The sequence below is a fragment of the Podarcis pityusensis genome (genome assembly GCF_964106645.2).
Source record: "Podarcis pityusensis genome assembly, chromosome: 2".
NCBI classification, from domain to species: Eukaryota; Metazoa; Chordata; class Lepidosauria; order Squamata; family Lacertidae; genus Podarcis; species Podarcis pityusensis.
Genome location: NC_138029.1, coordinates 53,056,970 through 53,078,752, shown reverse-complemented (window position 1 = coordinate 53,078,752; position 21,783 = coordinate 53,056,970). Strand labels below are relative to the sequence as shown.

General features: G+C 39.2%; 1 protein-coding gene across 2 annotated transcripts in view; it reads right to left on the bottom strand.

Annotated features, from left to right (window-relative positions):
• Positions 1 to 6,623: 6,623 nt before the first annotated feature.
• Positions 6,624 to 21,783, bottom strand: part of CPEB4 (cytoplasmic polyadenylation element binding protein 4) — a 53,071-nt gene continuing 37,911 nt past the window's right edge. For both annotated transcript variants that reach the window (XM_080997168.1, XM_080997167.1), the window contains exons 4-9: positions 20,422 to 20,595; positions 18,437 to 18,526; positions 16,955 to 17,073; positions 15,780 to 15,894; positions 15,349 to 15,530; positions 6,624 to 11,734 (exon numbers count right to left, since the gene is read on the bottom strand). In XM_080997168.1, the coding sequence (XP_080853294.1) occupies positions 11,507 to 11,734; positions 15,349 to 15,530; positions 15,780 to 15,894; positions 16,955 to 17,073; positions 18,437 to 18,526; positions 20,422 to 20,595 (908 nt within the window). In that variant the 3' untranslated portion in view covers positions 6,624 to 11,506. The remainder of the gene's footprint in view (positions 11,735 to 15,348; positions 15,531 to 15,779; positions 15,895 to 16,954; positions 17,074 to 18,436; positions 18,527 to 20,421; positions 20,596 to 21,783) is intronic.

Sequence of the window (21,783 nt, the reverse complement as noted above, 5' to 3'; positions counted from 1 at the left end):
TGGAGAAGGTGATTCTCCAGCTTGTGAAAGACTAACTTCCCATTTAAGGGCCATCTGGATATGCCCCACGCATGTCAGCAAGGTATATTTTATTTCCAGCAAAGGTTATGTGTGTCACTCTCAAAGAGAATATATATCCTTGCAAAACAAGATTCACAATGAGTCCAGAAGGGACATAATGCTTACATCTGCAACTGGAATTTATCCAGCACATGCTGTTCCAGAAGCATTTGTAATTAGGGCTTGGGACTAAGGGCCAGTTCACAAGTACTTGATTAAAAAAGGATGAGTGTGAAATCAGAATGTGAATGCAAGGTTCTGGGCAACTGTTTCTGCGATCACAGATTTTGGAGGAAATGCAACCACAATTATCAGCATGTACAGCCGAGTTCACACTGACCTTTTGTGGTCTTGCACCGACACATGTAGTCATGCGGAAGAATTTGATGTGTAAACTTGCCCTCCACAGAATTGTTTCTCTTCCCTGGTTATGCCCCCATGTCTGCTGCTTGCTTGCTTATAGCTCTCATATATAATATGGACCTGATCATCAGGACACAAATAGCTTGTGAAACTTCATTGTACAACAGTCCTGTGAACCAGATGACCCACTGGGACCCACATGGATAACATGGATGATGGGGCAGTCCTGCCCTTTGCCTGCTTTTTGCTTTTTGAAATTGCAGACCTTTCCCCCCAAAAGGTGATAGATTTCAAAAGAGCATGGGAATGTCCAGAACTAAAATGCATTGGTTATTAAGAAGCTTCTATGGCCACTAAATCTTTCTAAAAGCTTGCTATGCAGACATTGCCTATGAACAGCAGAGAGCCCTGCAGGGCACAGTCCATTCATCACCTGGGAGCGCCAGTTAAAAAGGATTGAGCAAAAGTGATGAGAAAAGCACAGCAACTCAGAGTAGACAATTATCTGCTAGATGTACAAGAGTCACCTGGTGTACGGCAGCTGCACGTACCTCTGGAAAAAGCAGTAACAGAATTATTCAGAAGGCCCAGCAGAGGGAGTGCAACACTGTTAATTTCATGTGCAGAGAGATGGTGGGTGGTTTCCTTTGAGTACTAAAAGCCAGAGAACACAACACACTTACGTGATGGGCAAAAAACGGCCACTTCCACAACCTGCTTAACATGAAATAAATGTTAATACTACCTTAGTTACCCACAGATGATAATTCTATCATATTGCAGTGGTATAAGATGAAAGGTATTTACAACTAAGCCACTTGAATGTGATATATATATATATATATATATATATATATATATATCCTGCAAAAGGCAGCTGCATACAGAGCTTCATTGCAGACGTTTTTCATACTGATGGACTGAATTGGCTTATTTTACTGAGAAGAAGAGATGTCAATGTTTTCTGCTCTGCTCTCCCTTCTGAGGCCATTATTTGTCTCCCAATTTCCTGTAGGCAGGCAATGGGCCTTTTGGACTGTTGTCTGAGCTGGCTTTCATGACACTGAATAAAGAACAGCTGAGGAATCGCCTCATAGGCATTTGCTGGGCAGCCAATTTTCTATCAACCAATCCGTTTTGAAGCAATGGGGAGATCTATTCTGCTTCCATTCCCAAAACGAGAGCAGGCACACACAACCAGGAATAAAATGGACATTTTGTCACCTAAAAATCACAAGAGGAGGATGGTTTTCTTGCGTTATAACAGTTTGTAAGGGATGGAAAATTTTCGGCATGGGATGTGCTATGCAGAGAAATGTGCAGTGTTCTAACCCATTATGCTCCACATGCCTCCTCGCTATCTAAACTCTAGCTTTAGGAAGGCAGTCTAAACAAATTCAGTTTTCAGCTTCCATTCCAAAGCTGACGAAAAGGACAAGCTTTAACCTGCAGGAAAAACAGTTCCTGCTGAAAGCATTTGCACATATTCAACCCAGTCCTGATACTTCACAGGGTAACAAGAGCCATCTGATGCACTCTCTTTCTGACATACTTTCCTTTCCCCCCTGAAATATACTCGGAGTCGAGTGTGGATTTCATGCTCTTTATTCAGCTCATAGTAGTGAGGAAGGAAAGTTTCCCCAAAATATCTGCTTTATATACATTATTTACACAATGGGCGCACGTGATTGGCTAATTCTGGGATTCTCCTGTAGGCCAATCAGGTTGCGGATTCACTTCCACCTGGAGCTGGATTGGGTGGCTCCTGTGGACCAATCATACTGCTGCATTGTTCTAGGACCAATCAGACTGCTGCTTTTTGGATCCTATTCAACTCAGTACATAACACCCCCAAAGTTACCTTAGGAGGGGATACAGAATTAATTGGCTGGCTAGGGCAGAGCGACTGGGCTAGGTTCCTGGCTAGTGAGTTTCTGTTGCTTACCAAGAGGGAAAGGGGCAGGGATGTTAGAGCAGTCCAAACACACCAACAGGGGCTCCACCCCACCTGGTAATCAGCTTTGGAGACCAAATAAAAGCAAATGCAGTATTAGCTCAAAAATAAAAATAGGAACCACCATTCTTATTATCGTTAATTATATTCCCTGAGTTTGCGAACAGTCTCCCCTCAAAGTGTTGACCATACCCAGATTTGCTTAGCTTCAGCAAAGTGGCTGCTTCATGTGCCTTTGGATCGTACTCTGGAGCCATGCCACATTTGACCACTTCCAGCATCCTTGTTTCCAGGCGTCACCAAGGAGCCATCAGGCTACTTAATAGTACACATAGAAATACAGTGGTACCTCGGGTTAAGTACTTAATTCGTTCCAGAGGTCCGTTCTTAACCTGAAACTGTTCTTAACCTGAAGCACCACTTTAGCTAATGGGGCCTCCTGCTGCCACTGCGCCGCCGGAGCACGATTTCTGTTCTCATCCTGAAGCAAAGTTCTTAACCTGAGGTACTATTGCTGGGTTAGTGGAGTCTGTAACTTGCAGCGTATGTAACCTGAAGCTTGTGTAACCTGAAGCATATGTAACACCGAGGTACCACTGTAGTACAAAAAAAGAGGATTCATCAGATGACTTCAGAAAGCAAGTAGATTCATACCTCATATTTAACTTGGGAGACAGTTCCCATCTCTCAACCAGGGCATGTAGCTCTAAACTCCCCTGATGCAGACAAAAACAGTGGCCCACCCTATTCCTTCCCTCCCTCATCCTGTCATCCTGCCCCCTCCCTCACTAGCAGTGCAGTGCATCCAGAACCCTGCTCCCCACAACCAGGAGGAGTGGGCCAGGCTCATAGCGTTGCCTGCTACATCAGGGGGACTGTGGCCAAGATGAGAGATGGCAACCGTTATCTTCTGAATTAAATCTGGGATGTGGACATGGTGCATATTTATAACAGGTTGTGAGGTGAGAACCCCGTTGGGAGATGGCTAGTATGTTGCAAAGTAGCAATTCCATGTGTTTCAGTAAACTGGCAATTTCTGTTGCCAATAAAGTTGCAAAACCCGCAGTAACCTACTAAAAGGGTGTGGCCCTTTCCAGGACTGGTCCTCATCCTCATTGTGAAGGGACAGGGTTGCGGACAGCTCAGAAGAGATATATTCCCTATACACTAGAAATAGGTATGCAGAAAATAGATGCATTTAAAATAGCAAATGACTGCTTCCTGCTGTGACAGGATAAAGGCTGTTTCACCATTATGTTTCAAATGTGTACACCTACGATTCTTTTAAATGTATGGCGAAATATGTAAAGTGTGGATTTGACACCCACCCACACTAACATGTTTATTATACTTAATTCAGCTATTTGGGGAAACATTTTTTATTTCAGAAAACAAAAGGCTGGTCTTGTGTCAACCAGTTTACATTATTTCAACTTCAGAATCCAAAATGCTGTCTCAGTAATATCTTCCAAAACTTTGGGAAATGGAGGTTGCAAAAATGAAAGACCTTGCTAGATTGTTTCTTATACAGCAACTCTATTCTAATGATGGGAAAACAAACTCGTTTGTGGGCTATCTGCCAACTTTTCTATCAAGAGAGTAAAGCAAGGTTGTATTTTAACACCTGTTGTTTAAACTTTGCACAAATGATACAGTTCAGGAGCTTTCTTCTCTCTCTCCCTCCCCCCCATTGGTGATCAAAAAATCCCAGTGCTTCTTTTTGCAGCTGATACAGCTCATTATCTCAAGTATGGCAAGGCTACTTTCCAAATTTGGAAACTTTAATCAATTATACTAAGGCCAAAGTGATGCACAGTTTGCCAAAAGGCATAAGCAGCATAAATGTTTCTTGGTCATTTAATCAAACATCAGTAAATTAAAATTTTAGGGCTTTTTGGGGAAAAAAATACAGCATACCCATTTAGACACAAATAAAAGTTTCATCTGCCCATTCATTGGGGGCTTTAAAGTCACTTTATTTCAGCAAGGGTCATTGTTTGCTACAATCATGTTTCTGCTGATAAAATGGTATCTCATCTGGGCAGCAATCTACGGTACTGTAGTCCTAAAAGATAAATTTGATACAATTCACATTGGTTTTGTGCATATTGTGGTCTCTTATACAGTAGTGTACTTGGTGCATTACCTAGAAGCAGCTCTTCCTTCTGTAAAAGCACACATAAATAATTCATCCTAAACTGGGGGGGGGGGGGGGGCTTCCAGTAGTATCATGTCAATTCCTATTTTAAAAATACAATTTTTAGATCTGCAGCATTAAGAAGGCTGGGCATAATTTGGGAACTGTTTGATGCTATTTAAATTCTCTTGTAAAATAATCTCAGGATGTGTCTGCTCACAAGATCTATGAAGAAGATGCCCAAATAGATTGTGAATACATGAAGAATTCAAAGTCTGCAGTTTCATATGCCTCTTGCAGATACCATCAGGAGGCATCTTCCACATGATGTAAAAGTCAGGCACTTATTGTAATGACACCTACCCTTTGCAACTTTCTGTATTAGGCAAGCACCATCTCAGTTGTCTTTTTGGAATACATTCAAGGCTTTCCTTTTTAAACAAGTCTTTTAAGGGGAGATTATTATCTTAGTCTGTATCCATACTGGATTTGAAATGGTTTTTATATTTTGCTTTGGGATGTTTCATAAATGAAAAGAAATTGCGGGGGGGGGGGGGGATGTACTCACTTCACATTTCAAACAATGGCCAAATAATATCTGACTGGCCTTTTTTTAAAAAAAAAAAAACAGGCGAAGAATAATCTTTGTGTATGCACACCAGGTTGACGATATCACTGTATTTTGTATTGCTATTTCTGTAACTCACATAACAAAACATAGGGATAGGGTTTTTGTTTTCCTTTTTAGTTTCCTAGAAGGTAAATCAGATTATTTTAGAACTAAATATGTTGTTGTAAACATGCTGATTACCTGTAAGGGTAGCTCTATTAAGAAGAAGCAAGAAAATTGGGAGCCATCTTTCTAATTCAAAACAGTGATTGATTTGGTTTTCAACGCCTTGGCAAACAAGTGACATTTGCAACATTAGCTTTAGTGATCTGAATTTTGAAATTTTGGGTAGCTTTGTTTACATGTATCACGTATGGGATTTAGATTGTAAAGGGGCACTGGCTATAAAAACACAGATGGCTTGGCATTGTAATATAGAATACCACGTAGCTCAAAGCCTCAGCTGTGTACATTCCATAAAAGCTTTCCACTTTCTCCCTAGAGCAGCTTCCAAGTGTGCTTGGGGGATGAAGGAGAAAACCACAAGAACCCAGGCCGGCCTCACCCAGACTTGGCAAAGCTGGCCAAGCTTTTTTCTGCCCCGCCTGCCAAGTCACTCCAGTTTCTGATGCTTTGCATTCTTCTCCTCCGACACGTTGCCACCCCAATTGTCTCACCGCTCATCCAACATTCCATTATTTCAGCATCACACACTGGGCTTCCCTTTGTCCTGATGATTAAGTAGCAGAAGACCAGTAAGTGGAAGCAGGTGACTGAACACTTGGCTGTTTGTTTTTGGCCTAGCTGACATACCGAAGGCTGGCTGTTTAAAAATAGATGCTAAGATGCTGAGTTTGCTGAAGATTCATGCCAAAGTCACATGAGACTCCTGCCAGAGACAGCAGATCTTCCCCAAGTACCAAATTTACAAAATATAAATAGTCAGTATTTGGCTCTACCCCCAGGGTGACATTTGAGCAGCAGCTGAAGGCTTATCCTAACAGCACACTCTCTGTGATTAGTGATGTCTGAAAACAAAGTTCTTTAGGACTATCCCCTATTGTTGGGCTTTATTATGCCTAGGACTGAGACATCGAAGCTGACACCACTGGGAGGCCGAACTCTCAAAACCATCTCAGAACAACATGACAAAATACTAGAAGGGTTCTGATCTGACTGAAGATGGCAGATTTGCTTATTAAATATATCAATATCAACGCCATGGAAGCTGCATCTCAAGTATCCAAGGAAAATGGCCAATTGTATTATGGAATTCAAGAATGACTCAGAAAATTCACAGATGATCATAATAATAATAATCACATGTTAAGCACATTAATCTAAGGTAGTACAGAAGACTGTTCTGGTTAACTAGGGCTCCTTCAGGAGCTGTAAGAATAAATGTGAGCATTCTCCTTATTTCTTATTTTGCAGGTTTGACCCAAGCAAGAAGCAGGGCTAGATGCCAGAGAGAGAAAGTAGCAAAAGGAGAGAAGATCTGTTGTAGATAGTTCTTCACTAAAACTATTTCCTGGCTTATGATTATACAGAGAACATTACAGGAGTCATAAGATGTGAAACTCATTGGGCTGAAGAAAAACCAGTGCACCTTTCAAGTCTCCTCTCTTCTTGTTTCTCCCTCCTTTCCTTCCTTGAGCAGCTATTTAGATCTTAGCCACCTTGGTCAAAGTCCAAAACTCTGTCCTTACACTGGCTCTTCAATTCACAAGGTCCAAAGTAGAAAGAATAAAAGAATCATTGTCTAATTTTTAGTACTTCTTTTGAAGCAGAGAATAAAACACTACTGCAGGTCAGATGTTAGCTGTTTCTAGAACATAGTGGTTTACAACTGTTATCACTAACAGCAATCACATAAATCTGAGCAATATTGGGATATGACTGTCCTTCAGGTCAACAACTGCATTTCATGGCTGGCCAGTGATTTGAATTAGAGACTCATGTAGCAAAATGATTTCCACTCTGCCACACTGTTCCTTCATAAAATAATGAAGTCAAAAAGAAATAGTGGTTATGTCACAATGCTGAAGAGCTCAAAATAACAGCTTGAGTAGTCATTGAGTTAAAAGTTTTATTCATTCAACATCTCACATTACAAATATTTAAAAATTATATGCATACTGGTATAAATAGTCATTTGCAAACTATTTAATAACATTAATTTTCCACTAGCACTTCAACAAATGAACTCTCTTAAAAAAGAAACTTGTGTTATAACTTAGAGTAGAACATACAAAAATATGAACTTAATGTGAAAATGACTTTAATAAAAAATGAATTACCCTTATTTAAAATGCTATAATAAATACTACAACCTCCCCATACACAGTAAAAACTATATGGAAATTCAGCCAAGTAGTACAAGTAACTGACATACTTAAATAACTTTTCCTTCTGATAATATGAGCATTACATCGGGGGGAAACATATTAGGGATTAGTAAAAACTAGACACCCACTTGCTAAAAGTTTCACTTCCAAAAAATATAACAAAAGAATCTGATGAAAATTATAAAAACTAATTATACTTTAAATTTTAAAAATATAAAAAATAAAACAGTTGAATACAATATTGTCCCAATTCTTACAATGCTATCAATCACAGTAGCTTTAAAATAAGATAATAAAATAAAGCAAATGACCAAAACCTCTTTTATTCCTTTTTTTAAAAAATAATCTCAAATTTACATTAGTAGAAAGATTGATTTCTGATTCTTTTCTTTAGAAACACCAGCAAGAAAGAGGATTTACTAGAACAGTAGAAAATGACATTTTTAAATGTCTGCAATTAAAAACAAAGAATTACACTGCAAAGATCTTCCAGAAGTCTGAAATAAGTATTGCACATAACTTGAAGTTAACTTGCCACAATTCATCACATTCAAGTTTTAAATCACCTTTTAAAACAGAAGGCTTTAACTCTTCAAGAAACAAAAAAGGGGTGAATTATCAAGTCTTTCCAACAGCATCCTTATAAAACACTAAAGTCATTCACTGCAAGTTTTAGATTTGCTTTCTGCAGAGGTCTGTGTATGGAGAAGTAGATACTATATACCAAAAAAGCACGGGGCAGTGGGGGGTTCCTTTACATATAAAATAATCAGAAACACTTTATTTTACATTGCAAAAATAACCATGTAATTACTCTGTAACTACATTGTAAGTACATGGCCAGTGCCATGCTTGTGAGAGAAAATGACATGCTTGTTTACACCCCTTTAAATAAAGTGATACCCTAAGATTTTAAAACTAATTACATGTTAGTTATGCTTGGAGTGACATGGCAACTCCACCCTCCCATGTAATCAGAAGGACATATTATATTAGCACTATCTAGAGTACAGAGTAATATAGATAATCATTTATGCCCTGTAAATTGAAGTGTAACCAAATAATCTGTAAACACGCTTTTCACACAATCACCACAAGTGAATATTAGTAGAATAACATTTTTCTTTTAATATTAGTCATGCATACTAACATTACATGCCCACCACTGGGCAGGCTTGGGTTTATTTCCTTACATATGATTTAAAAGAGCAGACACATCTCTGCAAACACCTAACATCAATTTGTTAAGATTAAAAATGGCTAAACATTCACCAAAAAACATCTGCATTTGTGTATTACTTTTAAAAACCTATTAAGAAGCGGTAGACAATTTGGGATGTTACTTTTAAACTTCTACTCTATGCTTATGCATTAAATTTCAAGGGTCTAAAGACAAACTCTCTCATTTGTCACTTTCATGCTTTTTAAAAATTTCTTTTTAAGTCTCAACTTTACATATAAGTATTTTTTCTTTAAATTATATGTACACCAAATACCTGGTGCTGGGCTAAAGATGTTTAAGCAACATGCTTTCTTTTCTCTGCAAATTCTAAAATAGCATTGCCAGTGCACAACATCCATAATTCAAAATGTATGCAGAGCACTGAAATGTATAAAAAGCAGAATATAAGAAAATAAAATTTATTAAAATTATTTATATTAAAAAATGAAGTATATGAAGATCTCTCAGTAATAAAAGTACAAAAAGCTACTCTTTGCAATATGAAAAATTGAGGTATTGCATAAAGAGATATCCCGTCAGTGAAAAGTGTGCCTAAAAATGCTCACTGTTGGAAAAACAAGATATACAAAAGTAGTGCATAACAAATATACATTATGTGCATGACAAAATAAGTTAGCTACAAAAACACTGTACCGAAATTCAGCAGGTCATGTACAAAGGGAAAAAATTATTATTCAAAGCTACTTCTCAAACAGTGTTATTTCTTGTAATGGTAACCCATCTCACCTGTTCACTGGGTAGGATCGGCACAATAAGACACCCCAAGCCACCTACAAGCATTTAAAAAAATTAAAACGAATATTCCAACTATAATTATGTACTTCAGAGAAAAAGGTCCCTGACAGTCTACAAAAGAGCACTCTCCATTTGCATTTACTGTTGTCAATATTTGCAGGGATTTCATTAAAAGCAGCTCCCTTTCTCTACTTGACGAGTAGACAGCAAATGTCTCCATTTTGACCTTTGGAAAATAACAAGGTATGTTTTATGTGTTGAAAATCAAAACTGCTTCTCAAAGATAATTGGGGAGGGGGAAGGAAAGGGGAGGGAGAGGGCTTACAGAAGAGATTTGCTTTTTTTTGTCTGTAGCTGTGCTAAGGCAAGTCTTTGGTTTAAGAGTCTATGGTGGTACCATGCCAGTTCAGATTGCCAATGGACTGGGTTGTTTTGCACACTGCTACAAAATCATTTCTTAAGAACTGAACTCATTCACTCCTATCAATTTTCTCAGCTTTACAGAGCTCAAGTGACTATATCAAACTAACCAACACCACCCTGTGCTTTAGCTTTAACATCTACTGTGTTCTCACTTATATGGTTCAAACAACCCATGCATTTCTCAGCAAGTTGGTACATTAGAGCCCTGGAATTCTTTATTTTCTGTGCTAAGTTCCAAAAAGAATTATTTATTGAGATTTTCTTACTTGCTCTCTGCTGAAAGACAAGCATATTCTTCTTTGCCAATATGCAATGCATATTCATTCAACTAACAGTGCATAACATCCCTGGAAACAAACTTCACTTTGTCCCTCTTATGCTTTTGATGATCCAATTTCATTCGGAGATTAAAACACATTTACATCCCAGAGTAAGCCCAGTAAGTAGCCAAATTTTGATCTGTGTGGTTAGAATGAATTACTAGTGTCTTAGAGGCGGGTGGGGGAGGTGGGAATCAAAATCATAATCTTGAGGTATATCTTTAGGTTCTTGTATTTCACGTCAAAATGGAGAGCAAAGGCTGGCCCCTGATTAACATTAGTAAATTAGGATATAGAGTTCTATATAACCATCAAAAATAAAATCTATACATTTGTTCTTCAGGAGAGGACATGCCAGTTCACTAGTTGTCATTACTTTAGCTTTGGTAGGATTTCTAGGGCTGTATTCTGATAATGAAGTTTCTTCTTTAAAAATAATAATAATAATAATATAACAACAACAACAACAACAACAAAGAATAAGTGCACTCCCCACCCACCCCCAGTAGTAAATTGACCCAGGATTTACATTCAGGAACTTTTAAAATGTGATTGCTTGGATGAAGAACACAGATCTAAGCTCTGCCTACTCAATTAGTAAAAGTTTGAATGTGGTGGGAAGTCGGAGGCACGGTGAGAAACACGTACTGTGCTAAAAAAATAGCTTCGGAACCCTTAAATAAAACATTTAACTTAATGCTGCTTTAAACCTTGCTCATGCATTTTTGTTGCTTTAAACATGCTCTTTCCTGTTACTAGGTTAACGGCTAACTGTTTCCATTGCTATAAAATCATAGGCGGCAAGAAAACAGGCTTCCCAGAGGTTTGGGCAGGGAAGGGGAGAAGGAAGGGTGGGTTGGACAAAGTGTCAGAATAGATTCATAGTGTTCCTATCTCATGATTACTTTTCATAAAAGTATTCTATTGATTTTGTTATTAGCAATAATTTAATTAAAAAACAAAATACTCTATTGTTTCATTTCTCTTCTCTTAATATTGTTCTCTCTTCCTTCAAGAAAAGATAGCAGGAAAGCAGTGTCCCCCTGGGTAACTAAAGGTAAGAGAACCTGGTTTCCATGCACTGTGTTATCCATATGAATAGCAGTTCCCAATACAGTTTAATGACAAGATTCTACAAAATACCTATATGATTATAGGTCATTCTTTTGTTACACTATTGTTAAGTTACAGACTACAACAGTAGGACATGCTATCTTGAATAAGAGAGAAGAGGAAGGGAGGGCATGGGAATCAGGATAACAGAAGAGTGCACTTATTTTGAGGCCTGCATATGAAGACGCTGCAGGAATCACTTAATTCCAGCGGAATGAAATATGTCTCGGGCGATCTCCTCCCTCTTTCACCAGGGGCTTGTGGAATTCCCTGCCAGCACGTGAATGGATAGCAGCCCAGCAATATTCACAGTAATACTGCAGACAGGTAACGTTAGCACAGAAAAATGGAGCGAATTTTCCACCACAACGGGCCCCCTGACATTCATCACACAGCTGATCATCCAAGACATATGGCTTAACTTCCACCTGTGTTAAAAGAAGGAGAGAGAAAGTTTACACTGCTAGAGTGTCTTCTGTGTAGATTACTGCAATCTAACTGTTAATACAGATGCCTCAATGAATATTCCACTGTGCCTTAAGAAAACCTCAATTGGAGCAGAGCAAGGATCCAACTAGCCGGGCATCCTGTTGCCAGCAATGGATAACCAGATACCTCCAAGAAACCTACAAACAGGACAGGAAAGCTATAGCTTTCCCTTGTTATATGTCCACCAGTAATTTGGTTTTCATAAGTTGTTTATTAATTATGAAGGTTATTTTATTACTATTATTAAAATTTGTATACTGTCCTATACCTGTAGGTCTCTGAATGTGGAGTGTGACACAGTGGTCAGAGTTCTAGACTAGATCCTCAGAGAGATGGTTTCAAATTTCCACTGAGGCATAAAGCTTACTGAGTAATTGTGCACAAGTCATCTTCTTTGAGTCTAACCTAGCTCACAGGGATGCTGTGAGGATAAAATTGAGGGTGCGAGAGAGGAAGCATATATGCTGCCCTGAGATCCTTGGAGGAAGAGCAGGATGAAAATACAACTGCTACTGCTATTATTATTATTAATAAAAAATATTTTACTAATTGATGCTTAAAGTTATCTATCAATTTGCCGAACCCTCTTTTAAAGCAATCCAGGCTAGTGGTCATCACCATATCTTTGGCAGCATGCTAAGAGACACCATGCAAACCTACAGAAGTTTCCCCCCCAGTAATTCTTAGGATGCTTGCACATGTGAAGAATTTGTTTCGTTTTATACAAGACACACCATTATGTAAGTGATGTGTAAGGCAATAATTTGGCAAGGGAGAAAGGAAAGGGGATTTTGATTGTGCTGAAATGTTTGATCGAAGTATCATATTGGGGGAGTTCTGTGTTGCTGGTTAAAAAAGTATTTGTTCCTAACTGGCAGCATGTCAAGTCAATTTTGAACATGTGAAAGTATTTTTTAATTAAAGATACTGAGGTGCCCCATAAGAACAAGTGATTGAGGAGTTTTGCTGAAATAAAACCATTTAATATTTGCTTAAGCCTCACTACTGGGAAGAGACCATGGAAACAACACAAGAAGGGATATCTGTGATTGGATCTCTCCAGGATTGTTGGTTTTATTTTAAAAGGCCTGATTTGGATCTGAAATACAGCACAGGGGAAAAAGGCTTTAATTCTCCCCCCACCCCCACTTTCTTAATAGCTATGGGGTGGAGTGGGGGGGCAATTTGGATTATTTGCCATGCAGAGCAAAACATACAGTAACCATATGTCAGGCTGATGGTAGTATTAGGGGGACAATCTGAAGTGGGAAAAGGAAGGAAATTGGTCTTACCATGAATTTCTGTTTGAAGAGTGGACTGGCAGACATTCGGTTAACAGGATAATCCCTCTAGTTAAGAAATGTCCGCCAGTCCACTCATGCAAATAGGGAGGGGAAGAGATGCTTAAAAAAACCAATGTTCCCTCCACTGCCTGATTCAGTTCCTTCCACCAACTAAATTTACTATTAAAAGGGGGGTCAGTCCAATCATGGATCTTGTGTCATCTTGTCTTTTTGCACCGTTTCAAGGATTTAAAAAATATTTGAATGTTGAACAGCACTGTTTCCTAACCAATGTTAAGAAGTGTGAATAAACAACTCCTTATTTCATTGAATATGTTTTAGACAGAAATATATTTCAGAGGCTGTAGTGACATTTGCTTTAAATTGAGTTTTATAAAAACGTGTGTGTGTGTGAGGTTGAGAGAGCATTAAATGCTTACAAATGTCAAAGTCTAGATTTTCACACAAAAAGAGAGGCACATCATGATCCAGATATCTTCACTGACTACAGTACACACTGATTGTCTGGATTTGCCAAACAAATGGGTGTCACTGCTATCACCAACTGTGGTAGCCCCTACTGAAGGGGTCTAAATTTAGATTTCCTCCCTCGGCGGGGGGACTCCTCTTAGATGACTGGTGCTGTTAAAACTGACAGTGGCTGCATCGGAAGCTGTCTTGCAAATCTGGCTTGTTTGGAAGTCATTAGTCATAGTCCCTGCTTCACATGTAACAGGAAACCATGGTCTGTTTTTGCCACTCATGTGAAGAGTAGAACAAAGTGACAGCAAAGGACATATCCTAGTTTATTAAACTGGGATCTGATTGTGCAAAAGTGGCGAGTTTGACTTGTATCTGTGGCTCCATCCCCCAAGGGGGAAGTGCACACACAGATGCAGATTCTGGACATGGAAATCCAGCAAGGGGGACGGCTTTTCTGCAAAGGGGACTCAGTCTAGAAAGGATCTGCATATGCCTAAATCTGCTGGAGGACATGGACAGGAATGTTTTCATTTCCTGCTCAGATTTCAGGTACCTTTTGCTAGCAACAGTAAATCTAACCTGTATGCCATTACTGTGTATGAGAAATTGAAACATGACAGCTCTTCTAAACTCGGAGAAGGACCAGCCACCACAAATCAATATGCACAATATGCACAATTTGCTTTTTCTCCCTAAAAATCCAATCAAGTAAATCATGGTTTTCAAATTGCTGAGTTACAAAACCCCGGAAGAAAACATGTAAAATGGCTAAGAAACAGTAAAACAATACAACAGTGACAGAGCTGGCTCACAAGATCTTACACCACAACAAAATACTGCCTGTTCCTTAATCCTAACTCTTTCTTCCTCACCATGTGAATGACACAGCACAATGAAAATATCAGAAAATACCTGTCCGACATTAACCCGGAAGTAACCGCAAGGGTGGCTGAGTTTTTATCAATAGTATCTCTCAGGGTGGTGAATAGCACTATTTAGCAGGAAGAAACTCCAACAAAAATTCTTATTATTACATATTTTTACATGGCTGTTTATTTGTATATATTTTAAAATTTTATATGTGGATGTTATGATGGCCTATATTTGTAATGCCTAATAAAGGTTTGGCGAATGAAGGAAGGATGACAATGAGCTACATACAGGGAAATATGGACATTTGTGGCAAAGCTATTTTTGCTTTTGTTGGCATGTGCTGTGAACATATGTTATTAAGAAGCCAGCACTAACATCAACATAAAATGATGATTGCATATTGTTGCTGTGTAACCTGCACTGAATTAAAACAGGACTCAGAGAGACTCACACAAATTCTGTAGAAATGAATGCAAATAGTGCAGCAGTTTGCATTCTACTGTCATAAACCAATTGACCATTCTACTTCCAGCACATAGGCAGGGGTGAAAAAGAGGCCAACAGCAAAGCAAGTCATGCAGAGGTAACAGGATAACATTAGGAAGACAGGCTTATGCTGTGCTACAGGAAATTTCTCTGAAGGGAACAACAGTTTTAGAAGGTGCCAGAAGGCATTAAAAAGCCAATGTTAAACTAGATCCCCCCACCTCCGGATATCTGGGATGATGGAGGGGCTTTGTGGTATAGCTTTTTTGTGTGTGGTATGGCTTTTTTATGCATGTATGCTAGGAATACAGGGAAGATAATATTTTCCATTTAATACAACATTTTCTCCTGCCACACACGGGCACTTATATGGAAATAAACCCATGAAATAATGCTGAGTAATACACACAATGTGCTCTAGCCCTTACCCGTTTATCTATCTCTCCATGTTGCAGCTGAACAAAGCGGGCACTGATAGCAGCTATGTAACTCTGTTGATTAGAAAATGCAACACGCCCAGCTCCTTTTGGGTACTTCAGCTCAGGATCTGTGTCAATTCCAGCATAGCAAACTCCTCCATACAGCCGGTCCATTATCATTGCAAGCTCCACTAAAATAAAGTAGTAACAAACGATTTACCCAGATATTTTATATACATAACTTCTCTTTCTAGACCCTGGGCAAAAGCATGTTTATTTGTACTCTTCTATCTGGAAATAATTGGAGTGTCAGCAAAAGTTAAATTTAGCAAGCACTGGCATACTTCTACAATAGAAATAAGGACACAATGTTCTCTCACAGCAGTAAGGCAGCTTGGATAGAATCAACGAGCCACTGCACTTGTTTTTGCATACCATACCTGCCCGTAAGGGTCGTGGAACTCCTCCTACAAAAATGGTTTTCCGCGGGTCTAGAGGCTGTGAGCCATCCATCACAAAGTCACTATCACTAAGATTCCAAGGCCGGATTTGAACCTACAAGCAGAAGATAAGACTTTACCACTCACAATTCAAGTTGACAGTCGAATTATCCCACCACCACCCTGCCCTGCAGCATGCACATCATTAAGATGCTACAACAACAGTGTTTCCTGCATGTCACATCCATGGGATTTTAGAGGCTACTTTCCTAGCAATCATTCTTATCTAGTCAAGCAATAACAAAGCCAGGTTTCACATATGGAATTTCTGAAGCAGGAGCGCAATAGGCTACCAGGGTGGAGAGAGGGCACTCCTCAAGGAAGCAGCTTGCACAGTCCACACATCTGTCTAAGAAAGATGAACCACCATGTCCTTTACTCAGATATGGCTCAGTCATCACAACAAACCTCTGTCCACACATTAAATTATTCAGATGTTAAGGACTGAGGGGAGGGAGATGCACAGTGTGTGTGTGCGTGTGCGTGCGCGCGCACACACACAAGTGCATTACTTGTGACAAATGGGCTAGTCCTCAGCGTTTCCCTAGAACAGATAAAGAGCCACTTCCAGCCAGTGGCCCCTACTCCTGCCATGCAGACCAACGATTATAGGTGGGTGGGGGTGCCCACCCATCAATCACCTGACATAATATGGCAACTGTAAAGCATCTTGCTGTAACCTCCAGTCAGCTGGTTGATAGTTATAGCAAGGCCCATTGAAGTCTATTTGCAGACATGTTTGGATTCATACTGAAGTGGGAGTTAGATCTCCGCTTGTGAGAAAATAGATTAAGTGGGTCATAGTATAGGAGGGTCTCTTTGGGGATGGGGCTATGCTGGAGATCAGATATGAAACATGTGGGATTTGGCCCCAAATCAGGTTAGTAAAGACTAGCCAAGTTTGGCCTAATGCCTGCTATTCTATATTCTGGAATAATTATCTCGACACCAACCCAAAGAAAAGTGCACATTTATTGAAAAATAATGGTAGTATGTGCTCACGTAGAAAGAAAGCATGTATTGCCAACCTATGCCTTGTGAAAATGTAGCACTTATGCACCCAATTTCTGTGTACATCTTCTTCCAAATTACACATACCTGACAATTCCACTTACCGGTTTGTCTTTAATTGTGGGACTGGAAACACACAGATAGAGTTTTCCATCCTCTTCAATACATGCATCAATCAAAGCCTGCACAGAGCTTTCATCTTGGAACAGCAAAAATGCATATCCTATGTAGATAAAGAAACAGAGGCAAGCGTTGCAAAAATTCTGCGAGATTCTGAGCGTTGAAGTTATCTACTTAGGCTCCACATAACCAAGATGAGCGAATCCTTAGCCCATATTTGGGGAATATGAAGATTTTTGGAGAAGCAGTTGGAAAAGCTCTGATCTAAACAAATTGCTTTTATTAATAAGAGTGGGAGCAGGCTTCAAGAGCCAAAGCTTCCTACATTTCTTGGCCACAACTTCAATGGCAAACTCCCTATACAGTTGTATGTTGTAACACATAAGCTTTTGTCATTCAAAGTGAAAGATTTAAGTGGAACAAGGAACAGGACGTGAGGGGAGAGAAGTTAAAGCAAAGATGGAGAACCTATGGCTCTCTAGGAATGGTATTCAACTAAGTTTAATTCAAACTGGGCTTGCTAAAATAAATGGGCATAACTTAGTCAAGTTGATTAATTTCAGTGAATCTACTCTGAGTAAAATGTAGCTGAACACCCCCCCCCCCAGATGTTGGGCTACAGCTCCTATTATCCCTGACCACTGGCTATGCTAACGGGGGGCTAATGACAGTTGGAGTCCAGTAGCATTTGGAGGGCCACAGATTCCCTGTTTCTCGATTAAATAAACCAAGTAATTTACTGAATGGGAGCAGAAATAAAAATAATCTTAAACTATGACTAAATAGAGCACTCTTATCTACAGCCCATGCAAGAAGATCAAATGCATCCATTCTTAAGGAAATTAGCGCTGAGTGTTCACTGGAAGGACAGATCGTGAAGCTGAGGCTCCAATACTTTGGCCACCTCATGAGAAGAGAAGACTCCCTGGAGAAGACCCTGATGTTGGGAAAGATGGAGGGTACAAGGAGAAGGGGACGACAGAGAACGAGATGGTTGGACAGTGTTCTCAAAGCTACAAACATGAGTCTGACCAAACTGCAGGAGGCAGTGGAAGACAGGAGTGCCTGGTGTGCTCTGGTCCATGGGGTCACGAAGAGTCGGACACGACTAAATGACTAAACAACAACAAATCTACAGCCCAACTAAAGTATTCAAAGTACAACAGGGTCTTAGAGCAATAGCAGCAATGAAGAACAATTTCAAACAAACAAAAGATACAGAGAAGAATACTAAAAAAAAAAATAAAAAAATCCATAATCTGCAACTTTACTGTGTCCACATAATAGGAAAATATTGTGTATCTTAGTGGATTGTGTTGGGCTTGAACCAAGAGAGCCAGGTTCAAATCATAGCTCAGTTGTGAAGTTCAATAGGTGAAACAAGATGTCACCAGATCACAGTTAACCTGCGCTCTTCTGAGGAAGGACGGGACACAAAATGTAACTTATAAAATACTAAGTGTTACCTTTAGGAGGAAAATAGGACTTGCTTTCAGCCTTGTGAGGCCAATCCACAATCAAAGGGCCAAAGCGGCGAAAGCTAGCGGTGATCTCATCTGTAGGTCAGAGGGAAAAGCAAGTATTAAAACACCACATCATACAGTGATTTCAGGTTAAGTTGGTAATAACACTTTGGTCTAACCTACAAGTATTTTCTGTAATGCTAACAGACAGAGAGCTGATGATATTTTTATTGTTTAAAGGGAAGGTTTGACAAGTCAAAACATATGTCTAATAATGAAGAAAACAGTTCAGATACTGAAGCTGTGTGTTTTAGATTACAAATAAAGATTTGCAGCAAGCCACTCAAAGGAGCGAAATCACTGAACCTAAACAGCTACCAGATCCTAGCTTCAGGCATTCTCCCACTGCTAGCGTGCAGAGTCTGAATCAGAGTGCTGAGCAGTCTGCTCTGCAAGCTGCTTTGCAAAAGGCTGGGAGAAAGAGAAAAGAATATCACACGGTCTAGTCATGCCTGCTCACATCACATGCTTATGCCACATCTGTGCACATTATCTGAGCTTGACCTCCGACTAACTTCGGCAGGGCTTCTAGAAAGCAGTTATGTAATAGCCATAGAGACGAGGATGCAGACGGTATGCACAGAACACATTAACAGAAAGCAATTGCTGCAGCCATTTCAAAGCCTCCTTCCATTTCAAAATTCAGATCAGGTGACTTACATACTGGCTAATATTACACAAATCTAACTACTGTACAACTCATGCTAACAACAGCAGATAGAGAATTCTTAAAGTCAGTGTAATTTTAAAACAAACTCATAATTACAGCTATTTAAAGGAAGAAAATTTCGTGTTTCTCTATAACACAGTATCTGAATAAATAAAATATATGTGCTCTACCCACTTCCATTCATTTATTATTTTCCTTAAATCCCTCTCAAACTATCCTCTGGATTTCAACATGTGTCAGGATTTCTTTTCCCAAAAGCAAATGATATCTGACCCAGTCACAAGCCTCCCAGATACTTTCATGTGCATGCAAGCAACAGAGGTGCTAAAGAGATATTGGGACATTGCTTGCAACTTACTAAGAACTGTTTTTCCAAATTAACAGAATTTGAAAATAGTATTTTAGGGTTAGATATCCCAAATAAAGTCATGTAAATTATTATTGTTAAAAATGAGGCATTATTTTGTTCTTATAACTAATTACCTAGAGGGATCTATTATTTATTTATTATCAACTAACTGCCTTCTACACAAACATTTCAAGGCAATGCACAATAATAGCAAAAAGCATTTAAAAACAACATATATATTTTAAAAACCAAAACCAACCATGAACAATACAAAATAGATACCCATGGCAGAGACCCATTCAGCTAAAGAAACTCATCCATGGTTGTCCATCTACTTAAACCCTGTTTTCAAATGAAAGCCTATACTGCAATAACTCTCACCCTATTAGGCACACCCCCAACAGTGTTCATTATGCTTAAAACAGATTTGAGGTGTAGGAATAATTCATTCCCCCTGTGAAATATACAGTGGTTACAAAAAGGCAGTGCCTTGTGTATTGCTCCCTAAAACAATCGAAGCACTGCACTCCACTTCTAAGTCAGACACTGATCTAAATTTGTGTCTGTATTAATGGCTTTAACATAAAGTCTTAAGCACAGCCATCTCCAAAATAAAAGACCTTCATAAAGAGTTTTATGATGTCATTCAACACAATATGCAACTAACGGAACTAGATGGAAAGAAAACCTATCGCATGAGCTGTCCAGCTCATAACTCCTTATCCTCACAGTTCATAACCCAGCAGCTTGCATATTTGGCAGCCCATAGCTTAGGTAATTATTTTCACAGCCCCCCAAAAATTGCACATAGCGAAGACATGAGGGTCCACCCCTCCCACGTGTCACAATTAAGCCTTGGCCCTTATGGTTAATGTGGGTATTCTTGGCTATACTGATGTCCAAGTATACCTTCATCAATATCAGGTGGCAAACCACCTACAAACACCTTGCGGGAGTACCGTTCCACTCGCTCGCCATTCTGGTGGGAAAAGCAGTGTGGTGATCCCAAGCCACTATGGAGCGTCTGATCCCCACGTCCATCATCCAAAAACCCATCTTCCATTGGGAACAGTGAAGACTGACCTACAATGGAAAAGAGGGGGGAAATGCAAAACATACTAACAGAAGAAAATTCTATTTGGATAGATACAATTATTTCATTAATATTAACTGCTACATCAGACATGTCAGAGCATTTTCCCTTCTGCGTACATAATTAAGAGTAACATTAACTACATGTCTTTCTTACTCCTACAGCCTGACCTCTTGGGTATACGAAGATGCCCTATTAATACTATCTATGAAACAAAATAGGAAAACTTCATTTTAGTATTATTTATTAATTCAATTTTTTTTTCTGTCAACTGCTATGCAGGCAGCTCAAGGTAATGCACCATAATATAATACAAGCACAATCCCCCAATTCTCTTCTCAACACACACCAAATTGAATATTTTTCAAACATATGCTGCAAATAAATGCTTTATCAAATATATTAAGAATAATTTTGGTGCCTTTCCCCAATATCGTATGAAGAATGCTGTGGAATTGCAAGTTGCAAGATTTCAGCTACCCCCATATAACTGCATAGTTCAGATGAAGTGAAATATCCCACATCTAATTTACACTTTAATCTCAGAGACTTGAAATCATGAACAGTCACAATGTGACAGCAGTAGTAAAATATCCTACCAAACAAATACTCCCCTCCCCAAATTTGAAATTCTTTAGCCCTAGTTTTTACTGACACAGTAAACCAACTAATGCTGTAACTCTTCCTGGAAGTATGAGTTTCATAGGTCTCATAATGCTTGGCATACGGCATCACATAATTGTTAGGTTATTAGACTAGTGCTGGGAAGACCTTGGAGCAGTCTCTCTCTCTTAGCCTAACCTACCTCACAAGGCTGCTTTGAGGATAAAATGGGGAAGGAATAACAATGCATGCCTCATTGAACTTCAGGAGGAAAGGCAGAATATAAACTTAATACTTGCCCCTCAACCTTGAAGCAAGTATTACTGTCACCCCTGAACTCTTCTTCAGCTCAGGTTTTATTCTGATCTATAGAATAATACCTCTTCCATCCAATCAGACTCCCAAACTTCTACGCACTCATTCCCTTCTTACCCACTAGCCTATTCCCAAACTTCCTCCAGTGAGCAGCCAGCCAAATTTATTTGCAAAAACCACTGGTCATCACAAAAGTATAGAAATACACCACCAAAATGAATATTGACCTCAAAAATTATTGGGGACCTTCCCTTCATCCC